This window comes from Lycorma delicatula, chromosome 3 (assembly GCF_047948215.1).
Source record: "Lycorma delicatula isolate Av1 chromosome 3, ASM4794821v1, whole genome shotgun sequence".
In the NCBI taxonomy this organism is placed as follows: Eukaryota; Metazoa; Arthropoda; class Insecta; order Hemiptera; family Fulgoridae; genus Lycorma; species Lycorma delicatula.
Window position 1 is genome coordinate 28,429,040 of NC_134457.1, and position 14,196 is coordinate 28,443,235.

Consider the following 14,196-nt stretch of genomic DNA (forward strand, 5'->3'; position numbering starts at 1 on the left):
CTCAGGTACTTCGATCATGGAAGTTTCACTTCCATATAAATTTATGCTCCAAACATATACTTTCAAAACTGTTTTCCTGACGTTTAATTTTTTTATGTAAGAAAGTTATATTTTTGACTGAATACTACATTTCATTACTTTCGTTTTATTCCTGTTTATTTTCATGCGGTAGTTCTTGTGTAGGACTTCATCCATGCTATTCATTGTTTCTTCTAAATCCTTTTTATTCTCAGCTAGAATTACTATATCATCAGCAAATCGTATCATCTTTATCTTTTCACCTTGTACTGTTACTCCGAATCTAAATTGAAATATATATTTCTTTAATATTAATTAATTTATTTAATTCTTACCTAATTTCTTTGTTTAATCTTTATTCTAATCAGAACATAAAAATTCTTAATATAGATGTCAAAAGAAGAATAATTATAATTATAAGATAAAAAAATAGATGTAGTTAAAGTCAATTATCAATTATTTAAATGAAAACACATGAAATAATGTTAAGGTAAATGTATTAAATACAAAAAAAATTACTATAAATAATTCACAATTCAGAAGCCGCTATTGAAAATTATTTTAAGGACGAATTTGTGTACACGTTTAATGGATACAGATGAATCATGTGGTTTCCTTGTTTTTTTACTCTTACTTTAATATAACCACATACATAAAATTATACGTAATTACAAATACAATTATATTATTTTTACTTTAATAATTTTAGAAGTACATTTTTAAGCTAAGGTTGATTACACATCATGAAGTTTTTTTATTAAAACATTGAGGTTTTTTTAATCGATTAAAAATATAAATTTAGTCGGATGAATAATTATCTCAATGATTTTATTTTTAGTTATTTTTTACACAAATTTTGTTTGATAACGCAATTATTTTATTTTTATAATTTTATTGACATTAAAAAAACATGAAGCTGATCTAAGAAACTCAAAATAAATTATAAATATTTTAGTTTATTTTACCTTTTTTTATATTAATTTACCACACTGTAATATGTATTCCAGATTGATGTGTACTGATACTGAACACCAAAGTTAAAAACAACAATACACATTGTCATTTAATGACTGAAATTATTCATTTATATTTTCAGTTATTGATAATCACTAGAGGTAAATGTCAGAAAGAGTATCATGTACAAATTTCAACCATGTATTTTTTTGAATTTTGGAAGTAATAATGATTTATATTATTTATAAATGTGTAAAGGAATAAGTTTAAATGATGTAGTTTTATTTTATTACTGACTATCAGCTTAATATGTTAATCTCGTAGTTATAATATACCGGGTGTTTGAAAAAAAATTCCGTGATTTCAAGAACGAATATATTTTTTATTTTGCAGCACTCAGTACAGTAATATATTATGAATAATACTGAAGCATCAACAATTAAGTTTTAGTTTATATATTCTCCATCAGACAGCAGCTCAGCTGCGTTAAACTACTGCATAAGCCACGCTGTTAGCCCGGGCTCAGTACGATAGCGTCGCCACAAAACAAAGCAGAACGCGTAAACCGGTTCGCAGAAACAACATCAGTGACTATCGTACAAAGAAATCATATGTTAGTCTATCGTAGAAATTTTCCGAGTGAAAAAAAAAATCACACGAAAGTAGAATGAACAGTTTTTTTTAAACCGGAAGCGTTTTGAAAAGACACTCACACGGTAGGTATAAATCAAGTACCGAAAAAAAATTTGACTGTCTTTTCAGAAGTCAAAAAATACGGTTTATAGTGTTAGTAGGCAAATAAACATTCTTAAAATCACTATCCTGATGTTTTTTTGCATCGATTGAAAGTTCGTGCTTATTAAATGCAGCTACTCTATTATATTAAACGAAACGGTAAACCACAGAGTCCAATTTGTAAAAGCCACGTTAGATTTCATTATTGCTGATGAAAACTACTTTCAGCGCATTTAATTTTCTGATGAAGCAATAGTTTATGTTGATGAAGTCGTGAATCGCCGTAATTGCAAAGTACGGGTTCCAGAAAACTCACAAAAATCGGTAAAATTCATCCAAAACTGTCAAAAAATGCATGTTTGAACATAATTGTTTTGAATGCAATGTTTGTATGTTATCGAATATTTGGACTATTTTTTCCATGAGCATGTTTAAGGGCATAATGCACGCGGACATGTTAGGGAACTTTGTGTTTCTGCAGGTTGAAAATATGGAGGAATTGAAAATGTGGAGGACCACTCCACATCATTCAGAAGTTATGCGGACTGCACTCGACAGATTTCCAGAAGGCCGAGTAGATAGAAAAGCTCCTTCGCTCGGCCACTGCGAAATCCCGATTTGACGCCGAAAGATCTCTTTTTTTGGGCAACGTAAAAGACATCGTTACCAAGAAAACATCCAATCACTCGACTACCTGAGCCGAAGAAAAACAGTAGCTGTGGAAGCGATTCCTACAGACATTCTCGCCAGAGTGTGGAATGAGGTGGATTGTTGGTTTCACGTCTGCAGGGCTATAAACGGTAGCCCACCGGGCTGGTCTAGTGGTCAGTTCGTCATCGCAAATAAGCTGATTTCGAAGTCGAGAGTACTATGGTTCAGATCCTGGTAAAGGCAGTTACTTTAAATGGATTTGAATACTAGTTCGTGGATACCGATGTTCTTTGGTGGTTGCATCTCAGGAATGGTCGACCTTCATTTTCCTGTTTAGCCTCCGGTAATTACCTTTCATATAATACTTCAGAGGATGATACGTATGAGTGTAAATGAAGTGTGATCTTGTACAGTCGACCATTCCTGAAATGTGTGGTTAATTGAAACCCAACCATCAAAGAACACCGGTATCCAAGATCTAGTATTCAAATCCGTGTAAAAATAACTGACTTTAATAGGACTTGAACGCTGTAACTCTCGACTTCCAAATCAGCTAATTTGGGAACACGCGTTCACCACTAGACCAACCCAATGGATAGGATGGTCGATCTGACTGTACAAGACTACACTTCATTTACATTCATACATATCATCATCATTCATCCTCTGAAGTAATACCTTACGGTGGTTCCGGAGGCTAAACAGAAAAAGAGCAGTAGTAGGGCTATAAATGGTGTTTTTATGAGTTACATTAAAAGGTAAAAAAACTTTAGAATTTCTACTTTCACTAATAAAATACATATATTTTAATTTTAAATGTGATAAAGAAAATTTAATTTAAAACCTCGCAGTTCTTTTGCGAACACCATTATATAATCTATAATAATATGATAGCAGTTGATACTTATAAAAAAAAATATTATATGTATTTATATAATTTTTTTTTTCATTTTTTGAAGAAGAAGGAGTTAATTAACACAATTAAATAAAAAATCAATACTGCTAAAGTCTTTATTTCACATGTTAATTATTTTACGAATTATGTTGAGATATTGACAAAAAAAAACGAAATAAAAATCAATAATGTAATCTATTTTACTTTAAAGAAAAAAGCCAAGCCAAAGAATTGTAATTTAGATATTTGGTAGGAAAGTCGACCATTTGAGACCAGAATTCGTGAAGGAATGAGAGGACGAAGGATTAAGGATAAGGAAAATGTTAGGGAGTGAAAACTCGGTAACAAGAGAGAAGATTGATTTGAGTGAAGATATATCATAAAACTGGTACATAATAACACGGCGAAATGGAGGAGAAGAACCCGATAAGAAGATGGAAGCAGAGAAAAGGAGCGTTAAAGGGGGTAATTTAGAATTTAAAGGAAGCTGCGAGGGCGCGTTCATTGTAACCTTATCAGTTTCGCTCGGGGGGGTGACTTCATGTAGCAGAAAACGGAGTGGTTCCAATAAGCAATGACGAATCCCTTTTTTACTCAGTCCACAACATTATACTTCCTGATATAAGAACATCATGTACCTTAGTAGCTTATCATATCACTTGTCATCCGACTTATCATGCATGTTTACCGTAATAAATAGAAGTATATTAATCACTAACTCACAAAATCTACCCCGTTTCTTAAAGGATAAAAATAAATAATCGGATAAAGAAACCGACTTTAATTATAATTGAAAAAAAGGAAGCAGGAAAAAAAATTATCTCACAAGAAATTAATCGATAATTTTTTATTTTATGTGATAAAAAAGGTACAGTTCCTAAAATAAATTTCAAACTTTAAACTAAATACAATTTTTAATACAATTATGTACTTCAAAATGACAATTCTTTAAAGAACAACATAAAAAAAGTTTTTATACAAACGCGTTCTAATATGCTGGAATAATTATGTATCATAATAAAAAATGGATTAATTAATAAAAAAGATACAGTTCCTAAAATAAATTTCAAACTTTGAACTACAACCAATTTTTATTACAATTATATATTTCAAAATGACAATTCCTAAAAAACAACATAAAAAGGTTTTTTATACAAACGCGTTCTAATATGCTGTAATTATTATTTATCGTAATAAAAAATGTTATCAGATGCATATTTGGCAATTAAATAAAAATGAATGTTATTTATTAAAAAAAAGTTCTCTCTCATTATAGAAATATAAAGCAACATGACCATAAAGACGTCGTTTTACGTTGACTTTTAGTTTTAGCTCTAAAATTATGCGGCAAGAAGGAAACTATGGTAATCAATCAAACAATGGGGTATGGGTTTTTTTTGCATTTCTCGCTTTATGACCCACAGACCATTGAAAAAAGTTGCGGTAACGCTCGTACATACGGTAAGTATGCACGTGTATGGGCATGTTTGAAGCTTAATAATTATTGACTGGATAAACCCATTTTAATGAAAGTTTGTACAGACACTAGAGTGAGTCTATGGGGCAATTTATTGATAAACTTTTGGGGTCAATATCTCCAGGGAGGGGAATAGTTAGTTTTTTGTGGTCAATTTTCTCAAAGTTTTGTAAACATAATCCCACTTTATATTAAGTTTAGCATACGTGTGCATACTTATCTTATCGTTAAAAAAAAAATGCCTCCAAATTTTCCCCCTACCCTAAAAATCGAAAAAAAGTATTATTTTTGCATATTTTTAACTGATTTTTTTTTTTTAGTGTCTTCCTAAGCATACTAGTAGATCAAGTGGCCCAAAAAATACTTCGGGGGGTGAGGGATAATTGGGATTAGGAGCGCTGATCAAAGTTTAATATTGATTTTTTGAATCTTTTAAAACTTTTTTTGGTTTATTTAAACTAGATTATTAATAAAAGTTTAAATAATAATATAATAATAAAAAATATACATAACTTTTTATTCGTTGCACATTTTTCAGTGAAATTGTTTATTTTTTCCATTTAACAGAGTAAAAAATAGAAAGATCAAAAAAGTTTTCTTGGAAAATGATTTTGGAGGTGGAGGAGCAGAAAAAAAACACCAATTTTTGAATTTATTTTTTGTATTTTTTTGGTTTATTTAAATATAAAATGATAATTTTAATTATCGTCATACCCCTACCCATACCCATATCACAAAAAAGAAATCTTAGGTAAAGTTTTTCATGATCATTATTTTTCCACTAAATAAGAATAAATAAATAACCAATGCTAGAAAAGTATTCAACAGTGCTGTCAGCTTTTTTTTATTGATTAATACATTTGTAGCTACCACGATTTTTATTTTTAGTTTATTGTTTTTAAATTTCAAATATTTTTTTCTCTCTTTGTATGACAAGAGTGCTGTAAGGTGCAGCAGGTGCGTATGTGAGTGTGTTTATTTGATTTATGTGTTACAAAACTCGTACATGTAACAAAAAATCCATCAGCACAGATTCTGAAGCACGATGTTAATTGAAACAAACAAAATGCGTTCGTAAAATTAGCCACGAGGGGCCTTAAGTATAATAGAGTCACGTGTAGAGCCTGTAGAAATTCGTTAATATGGTAAAATGGTTGTACAAAACGTAACAAAAAAAAAAAACTGGTATATATCACGTCATTTTCATCTATTTTATTTTTTATCATCTGCTAAGCTAAAGTAATGCATATAACGTATTGTTTTACAATAAAAAGGGATGCATTAATTTTACACCACTTGTTCGTGTTTCTTATGGCTGTGATACAAATAAAGTACCTGAGGAACCAATCAGAGATGCTTTCTCTGAGAGTAATGATTTCCAGTGTATTAATACATAAGTCCCTACAGTTAACAAGATGAAGGTGTCATTTCTGCAGGGCTGAATATCACTTGTATTTCGGTAAACTTGGAATGCTGATATTCAATCGTATATTTGACTCGGTGAAGAAAAAAAACAAGAAACCAATTCGCTTCTTACATTCCCTAATAAACTGATGTGGAATACTTGTTATTCTTAGGAATGACCGTCATTTTCGGGAATGATTCGTGGCTCATATCGGTTGCCTAAAACTGTTACAATTATGGTACTTAAAATATTACATTTAAGATTCAAATTTTATTTCAAAATGTAATTTTTCAACTATATTTTTAACGTTCGAATAATCTACATTAACTCAAAGTGTTGTATAGGGTTGTTGATAGTGTGCTATAGAGACATAAACAATTCGAGTCCCGGTTGTACAAGTTATATCTTTTCTGCTTTTCGGTACTGATTCCTTTTTTTTTCGTACCATTTTTAACCAATTAGGGGCAACCGGTAATCGCCTTGTGAACGTTGCTTCGGTCGACCCAAAGTGACGTGGCTGTAGATTAACCCTCCCTTTAATTGCAGCTTAGAGCTGAGCTCACATCGGGGTCCCTCCTGGTTGATCGAGACATCGCGACCTTCTCTTCTGGTTGCCGAGTTGGCTTTCCTGAGGGGGGCGGTACTGATTCCTGACCAGCATTCAACATTCGGATTCTAATTAAGAAAATATTGTAGCATGACGATTTAGATATTTAACAAAGGTACATTCACTATATAAACAAGGAACCCAACAGCCTTACGATATCGAATCAAAGGTTTTCACATGATATTCCGATACGTAACAAGTATCACTTGATCCAACCAAATGTTTCAAATTCACAAACGATTACTAAATAATTTTATAACTCATCATATATCTTACAAGACAAAACTGTGTAAATTATCGTTAAAAAATTTAAAAAGAAGCAAAATTATGAAAGAAATCTATTAATTCGAAACACATATTTACTTAAATTGGGTACAATAATACAATAAATACAATAATTAATAAATACAATAATTAATTAAGAAACTACAATAATTTGTGAAGGTGTTAACCATGTACAGTAAAGTACAGTACTACGAATATCAGAAATAATGTAATATGTATAGAAAAATTTAGAGTTCTGAAATCACAGTATTATGCTTTTGTAGAGTCAAGGTTAAAAAAAGTATAGGGTGATATGTTGAGGTGGAGCTTACTACAGTGTTTTTAGATCTGTTTATATTGCTCAGAAGCATGTAGTACGTATAATATTTGGTACAAGTAAACGACATGAATCCTTTCTATTGTTCAGAGGCCTTAGATCTTGCCACTGCATCATATATATTTCTATAGAATACTAATGACGTATTATGAAGGTTGTATACAGGATAGGATCCTTGGAACTTTGGTTACGAGGCCTTTGCGGCAAGCGGATAACTCAATTCTTGGCCTAGGAGTGACTCCTAGGCCAAGAATTGAGTTATTTAAACGTTTTTATTAATACTTAAGTTCAAAAATATTTAATCACTTACCAAGGGAATTTAAATCCGTAGAAAATTCTAAAAGGTTTGCACTATCAATTTATAATTGGCTGTTGTCAAATGAAGATGTAGATAGTTTTTTTAATTGATTGGCTTGTGTTTCTGGGTGGAATCGATGACTCTAAAAGTTTCATATTTTTATTATCTTTGTTTTTGTTATCATTATTTTTCTTTCAATTTTATCTAGGATTAATTTCATTTTCAATTTTATCAATATATTCTTGTATTATATTTAAGGTTCAGAGTTATTTACTCTGTATGTTTGTGTATATAATTTGTCACTAGTTGAAATTTTAGTACTGCAAGACTTGTAGCCTGTAATTAATTTTGAAATCAAACTTGGAAATCCACACTTGACCATTATTCAATAAATGATTAGTTTATTATTTTACTCACTGAATATAATTGGATGGTAACCTCCAATTACTACAGGGGTACCTAGTTGTACAAGATTATGTAATAATTGTTTACTTTTATTATTTTTCTTCTATTTTATATTGTTTGGTTGTATGTCTACTAAGCTTATGTATTAAGAATTTATAACTGTAAGTAATTTTATTTTCATTTACAATTGTTTATTTTGTGGAATAATGATTATTATTATTATAATAGTAATTACTTAAAGATAAAACTTACCTTTCCACAATTAATGTATTCAACAGCGGTTTCTCGAAAAAAGAAATAAACGAAATCCCCTTGAGTCATTGAACTGACAAAATTAGGAGCTGAAACAAATAAAAAAATTGATTTTTAGAAACTAAAGCAGAAATTATTTTATATCAAGTATTGCGCACGTTTACAGTGGCAGTAATAACAAATTTAAGCAGTAAAAAATTGAGGATATTAATTTTTTACACCATTCTTTTTTTCTGATAAAATACACATTTCTATTCCGTTATTAAATTTTCTTAAAAAAAAAAAAAAACGAAGAGACACTAAGAAAGAAGTTGTCTATATAAAAAAACGAAAAACAAAAAATAACTTCTTTTAGCCTTGCCCGTGTAAAAGGCTTTAAAAACTCTTGTAATATATTAAATTAAACGCCTAATAAAAAATATTTTATTATTTTTCTCACTAATTTGCGAGTTTTGATAAGATGGAGCGAAATATTTTCACGCTATCTGAATCTATCTACAACTTTATTACATTATTGAAAAAAGGTACAGTACCGGTTTTCTTAAAATATATTCATCCAAGCTCGTATTTATGCGTTGTAATTAAAAATATCCAAAAAATTTAATGGGTTAAGCAAAATTTATAAAAATACATAACAGTTCTTTTATCTGTTTTCTAAAAGATTGAAATTATCAAAATTTTTTACTTAACTACAATGATACTACATTTATAAAAGGACATATTAAAAAAAAAAGAACTGCTTGCTACATAAAGTTTTATTAAGTATTGTATGGTAATAAAATCGTAATAAAAAATAAGTTTATACAATTTAAGAAATAAAAATCATTAAAGAAAAAAAAACATATAAATAAGTTTTACTTTTATGGGAAAAGAGAATTACAGTTCTTTTCTATGCTAGAGAAACAAAATAGAATAATTTTAAAATGAACTCTCTATTATCTATAAATTTGTCTATTCTCATAAAAAGTTTCGTACTTAACACTTTAGGTGGATGAAGTTTTCATAATAAAATCAACAGCACTTCTTCACTGTGTCATTTACTTACTGAGAACGATTAAATCTGAGAACAACTTTTTTCAAAAAAAAAATCTATGTTCTCTCAAACTAGTATTTTTTTTTTTTTAATTTTTGTTGAATTCGATCCATTTATTTTTTTACTGGGAACTTTCCGATATAAAATCAATGATTTAAATAGAATAAAAATTAAATAAATTAGAATAATTAAATAACTTTTTTTTAATATTATATAATATACGCAAAAAGAACTATTGCACATGCATGAAATAGAAAAGTCAAGAAATATGTAAAAACTTTTTCACCAAACTAGATTATATGAAAATAATACATTATTTTCAGATAATAATTAAACCACTGTAAATTATTTTATACTTACTATCTGTCATTACTATTTGGTTAATGTTATAAGTAATTATAAAATATTAATAATTTTTCTTAATTCATATATTTTACCAAAGTAATATTTTACAATTTTTATTTTACATGCAATTTATATTATTAATAAAGTACTGCTCAAAATGGAGTGTAATGTATTTAGGGTGTATGTATATATGTTTGTTCCACCGTATCAGCTCAACGGCTGAACCGATTTAGATGTATGAGCCCACGTTGGAATCCTTACGTTACCGAAAGTCTCATAGGTTAAAAAAAAGACAAAAAAGAAGTTAAATCTATTACTGATAAACCTGGTTGGTGTTATTTCTTTTTAAATGTTTTTATCATATCTTTATTTCTGTTTAACTTCTACATATGTTTTTTTTTCTGAACTGATGATGAATTTATACAAGAATTTCTCTGGTTCCATTTTGAAGGCCGCGCTAGGTAAGATTGGGGATAAGAATGCGATCTAAGCATTTATAACTAAAAACTTACAGGTTTTCTCTGGTGTTACCTGAACTTCCTCCTCAAGGAAGATGTAAACTAAACATTTTTTTTTTTTAATTATGAATGTAAATATGAAATTATAAATTATATATAATTATAAATATGAAACATCATAGTTTTTTTAAAACTTATTATGTCTATCAGCGATTTAAGGAGCACATCTTAACCGCAGGATCCTACGTAGTTCAAAAGGAGTGTATTGTATTTAGGGTGTATGTATATCACCACCCTTTGTTCCACTGAAGCAGATCAACGGCTGAACCGATTTATATGTATAAACCCGCGTTAGAATCCTTGTATTATCGGGAGTGTCACAGGCTACATATAAATAACGTTAAGGCTGTATATAAATAAATTTAAAAACAAAATTGTGCTATATACAAATATTATATACAAAATTGTCACCTGCACGCTTTTTAATTATCCTACATTAAAGAGAAATGTTTACCAGCAATTTTTTTTTTGGTCAGTCGTGTTTTTTAATTTTTAATATTTATCTCATGTTATAAAATTATATCATTGCAATTTATTAATCAATCCCACTAAATAAAAATGCTGGCAAACGGGTGTATAAGTTTTCCGGCTTTGGCATTGACAGATTTCTTTTTAAATACAGATATTGTTTTTAAATATTATAGACTTTTTAATTATTTAGAGTATAATTGCGAAAAAGATCAAAATTTCAATAATAAAAGATTTGGATCCAATTTAATGTTGTTGATTAATAACGTTTTTTACCTAAAACCTTATGCAGTATTAAAAGTGTAATTGTGAAAAAGATAAAAATTATTAATTAACATTAATCAGTTCCAGTTGAACCCTTATATATATTTTTATAAGTAAAAATGCAGTAAATATAGTAATATTTTTTTTAAGTTGACACGTATATATTTTTATCACCAAAATTATATTTTATAACTGAATAACAGATAAAAGATCAGAAATTATAGAAAATTCAAACATTTTTAATAATTCTTACGTCGAATCCAACAGGACTTCCTCTTTTAAAAAAGTTCCGATGTCGTTTAGAATAATACGAGGGCGATCCAGAAAGTAACTTACGTTTGTGCCTAGCGTGGAGATGGATAGGGATACAGCCGCCATCTTAGCGTCAAAACGATTCTAAAATCAGTACGTATCAAGCTGTCGTAGCGTGTAGACTGTGATTTTTCTACTTTGTTCGTTGTGAATTATTGAAATGTGCAATTTTATAGAAAATCCCGCGAGTTGTGAGGTGCGTCCACTGATGAGGTTATTACTGGTAAAAAAACCAGAAACCAGTTGAAATTCATCGGTAACTTTGTGAGATGTTTAGAGATGGAATAATAAGTGAAGGTGGAGTGAGGCAGTGGTACATTCAGTTTAAAAATGGCGGTACCAATGTTCACGATGAGGACTGCACTGGTCGGTCTAGCCTTATGATTGATGAACTGACGATGAAAATCAACGATAAAATTCGTGAAAATCGCCGCATTACAATTACGGAACTCTCGCTTCATTTCCCCCAAATTTCACGAAGTTTACTGCATAAAATTTTATCGGGAAAGCTTGCTTGGTTATCACAAGTTTTGTGCAAGATGGATGCCATAAATCAATTTCTACAGAGAAGGAATTGAGAAGATTGTGCGTCGTTATAAAAGTGCCTCAATTTAAATGGAGACTACATGGAAAATCAGTTAAAGATTGTCCCTTTCAAATGTATGTAATAAAATTTCTTTTTTTTTAATTGGTTGTTTTTTTATTTCTAAACGTAAGTTACTTTCTGGACAGCCCTCGTATAAGATATAGTTGGATTTTCAATAATGAAAATTAAATAAAGTTTAACAACATATTTTATCCACGTCCATGAATGGACGTGCATAGAATCCTCTTGTAAAGTCCTCTTGTTTTTTGGAGCTTTAAATTTCATTTACTGAAGTAATTATTTAATTTAATAAGCCAGTCCAATTTGGTGAAATGTTGTTATTCAACAAAGCTAAAAAAAAAAAAACTACAGTTTAATGTAAAAATATGTGGTACCATGATGCATTTGTGCAGCAAACCAGAAAATCGAATATCAGACCAACGTCAGGGATATATCTTATATACAAAGTGGCCCACGAAGAAAAGGGGGAACTTTCAGGACAAATTCTACTGGTGAATATAATGAAAAACGTTCATATAAACATAGTCTGAAAAGGTATTGTTTTTGAGTTACTGCTAGCGAAAGATTTCTCCCGGATTTTGGATCTTCTAATAAAAAGAAGCACTACTGTAATTTTTGGAACCAAAATAAGGAGTAAAGTTGGTAGTTTCTTGTGTAATTTGAGCTGGGAAATAGTATAACACAGGTCCCAGAACTGTAACTCCAGAAGTTTTTAAGATATTCCACGTAAAACACAAAAGTCTGCGTCAAAAAAACAAGTTTTGTTTTTAGGTTTCTAGTATACCAGCTTTGTTAAATGACTAATAAATGTGTAAGATTTAGAAAAAAACTTATACAGAATTTAATCATGAAAAATTTATTGTAAATACTGGCAATAAAAAGCAAACAGAATCTTTTAAAAACCGGTTTTTTTAAAACCAAACAGACGAAAAATAGACAGAAAATCGTATTATTATTTCTGTATCTAATATTAATTCTTTTTAAACATCGGTGTATCAGAATTTACGAACGAAAGGGTCATTTCCAGCGTGTTCTATTTCTGATGAACACCAAGTAAATCATCCGTGTTAATGATGAACATTGTGTGATTTAATTTTTCAGTTTATTCTTTCGTAATTTAGTTTCTTTTTCAGGTTTCCGTAAAGCCTGAATACTTCAATTGTTATTTCTCAGTATTATTCTTACAACCGTCAGGGCAGAGCCCGATCGGCTAGTATACATATTACCAATTATTTATGCCAAATTTAAACATTTTTAGTCAACGAGTTTTCGAGGTATGAAGCAAAAACTATTTAAAAATAATGTTGAATACTTCTCCCCTATCACCGGTGGGGCGATACAACAACCGACTGACTTAAAATTGAAAAATTTTAATAAAAAATTAAAGATGGTGAATACAACCCTTCCTCTTTTAGATAAATGTCATAAGAAAGCTACCTATTGTAATGGGTACCATGATTCGACTTCCGGAAAATTTCCGTGAAATGTGAAGATATGTCGAAATTTATATATATATATATATTCACTTTCTTGTGGACACGATAACTGCCGTAATTTTGCGCCAATCACTTTCAGATTTATACATAAAATATAACGACCGAAAATCTCAGTCGAGTTCGTTAATGGGAAAAATCGTATTAATTATCCCTATTATAATATTAATTATCGTATCGTAATAATGTATTTGGATTAGGAAGGGGATTCTTGAAACGTCAACATTTGTCAAAAATCCAGAACGCAAAATTTTAGCCGAGCCTATACCTTTTCCTTTACAGCTGTACTGGTGTATGAAGAATAAAGCTATAACCGAAAAGTAAAAATAAAATATTAACGTAGGATATAATTCGACTTTGTAAAATAAATATTTTATGTCTTGAAATATCTCTTTTGGTCAGTGGTATATAGTAAAATCAAACACAATTGATTAAATAATGTGATAGAAGCGACTGTACCACTCTTTTAGTCTATCTGTATTAAGTAAAATGTGATGCTGCCAAATCTGGATAAATAATATGCTTTGACACATTATATATTTCGTATTAACACATATCAGAATCTAAGAATAAAAACCAGTTTTAATACAATTATACATGTAAAATATGTAAATATAAATGCAATCATTGTAAAATATGTACACGTGTATGCTAAATATTTAAAAGTAAAATAAATAATTAAGTAAATAAAACCTCCGTTATTCACATTTGAATAATAAATAAATATTTACATTTGTAATATCAACAATTTATTCAATTCTTTCTGTCAAAATAATTAATTAATATAACCTCATATTCTTCTCTGTATAGACTATTTTATATTGCAAAATCATTTCTACAGCTTTTATTCTCTAATCC

At 29.5% G+C, this 14,196-nt stretch overlaps 1 protein-coding gene across 1 annotated transcript in view; it reads right to left on the reverse strand.

Annotated features, from left to right (window-relative positions):
- Positions 1 to 14,196, reverse strand: part of LOC142320865 (semaphorin-1A-like) — a 465,152-nt gene that overhangs the window by 68,442 nt on the left and 382,514 nt on the right. The window contains exon 7 of the mRNA XM_075358842.1: positions 8,299 to 8,387. Coding sequence (XP_075214957.1) covers positions 8,299 to 8,387 — 89 coding nt within the window. The remainder of the gene's footprint in view (positions 1 to 8,298; positions 8,388 to 14,196) is intronic.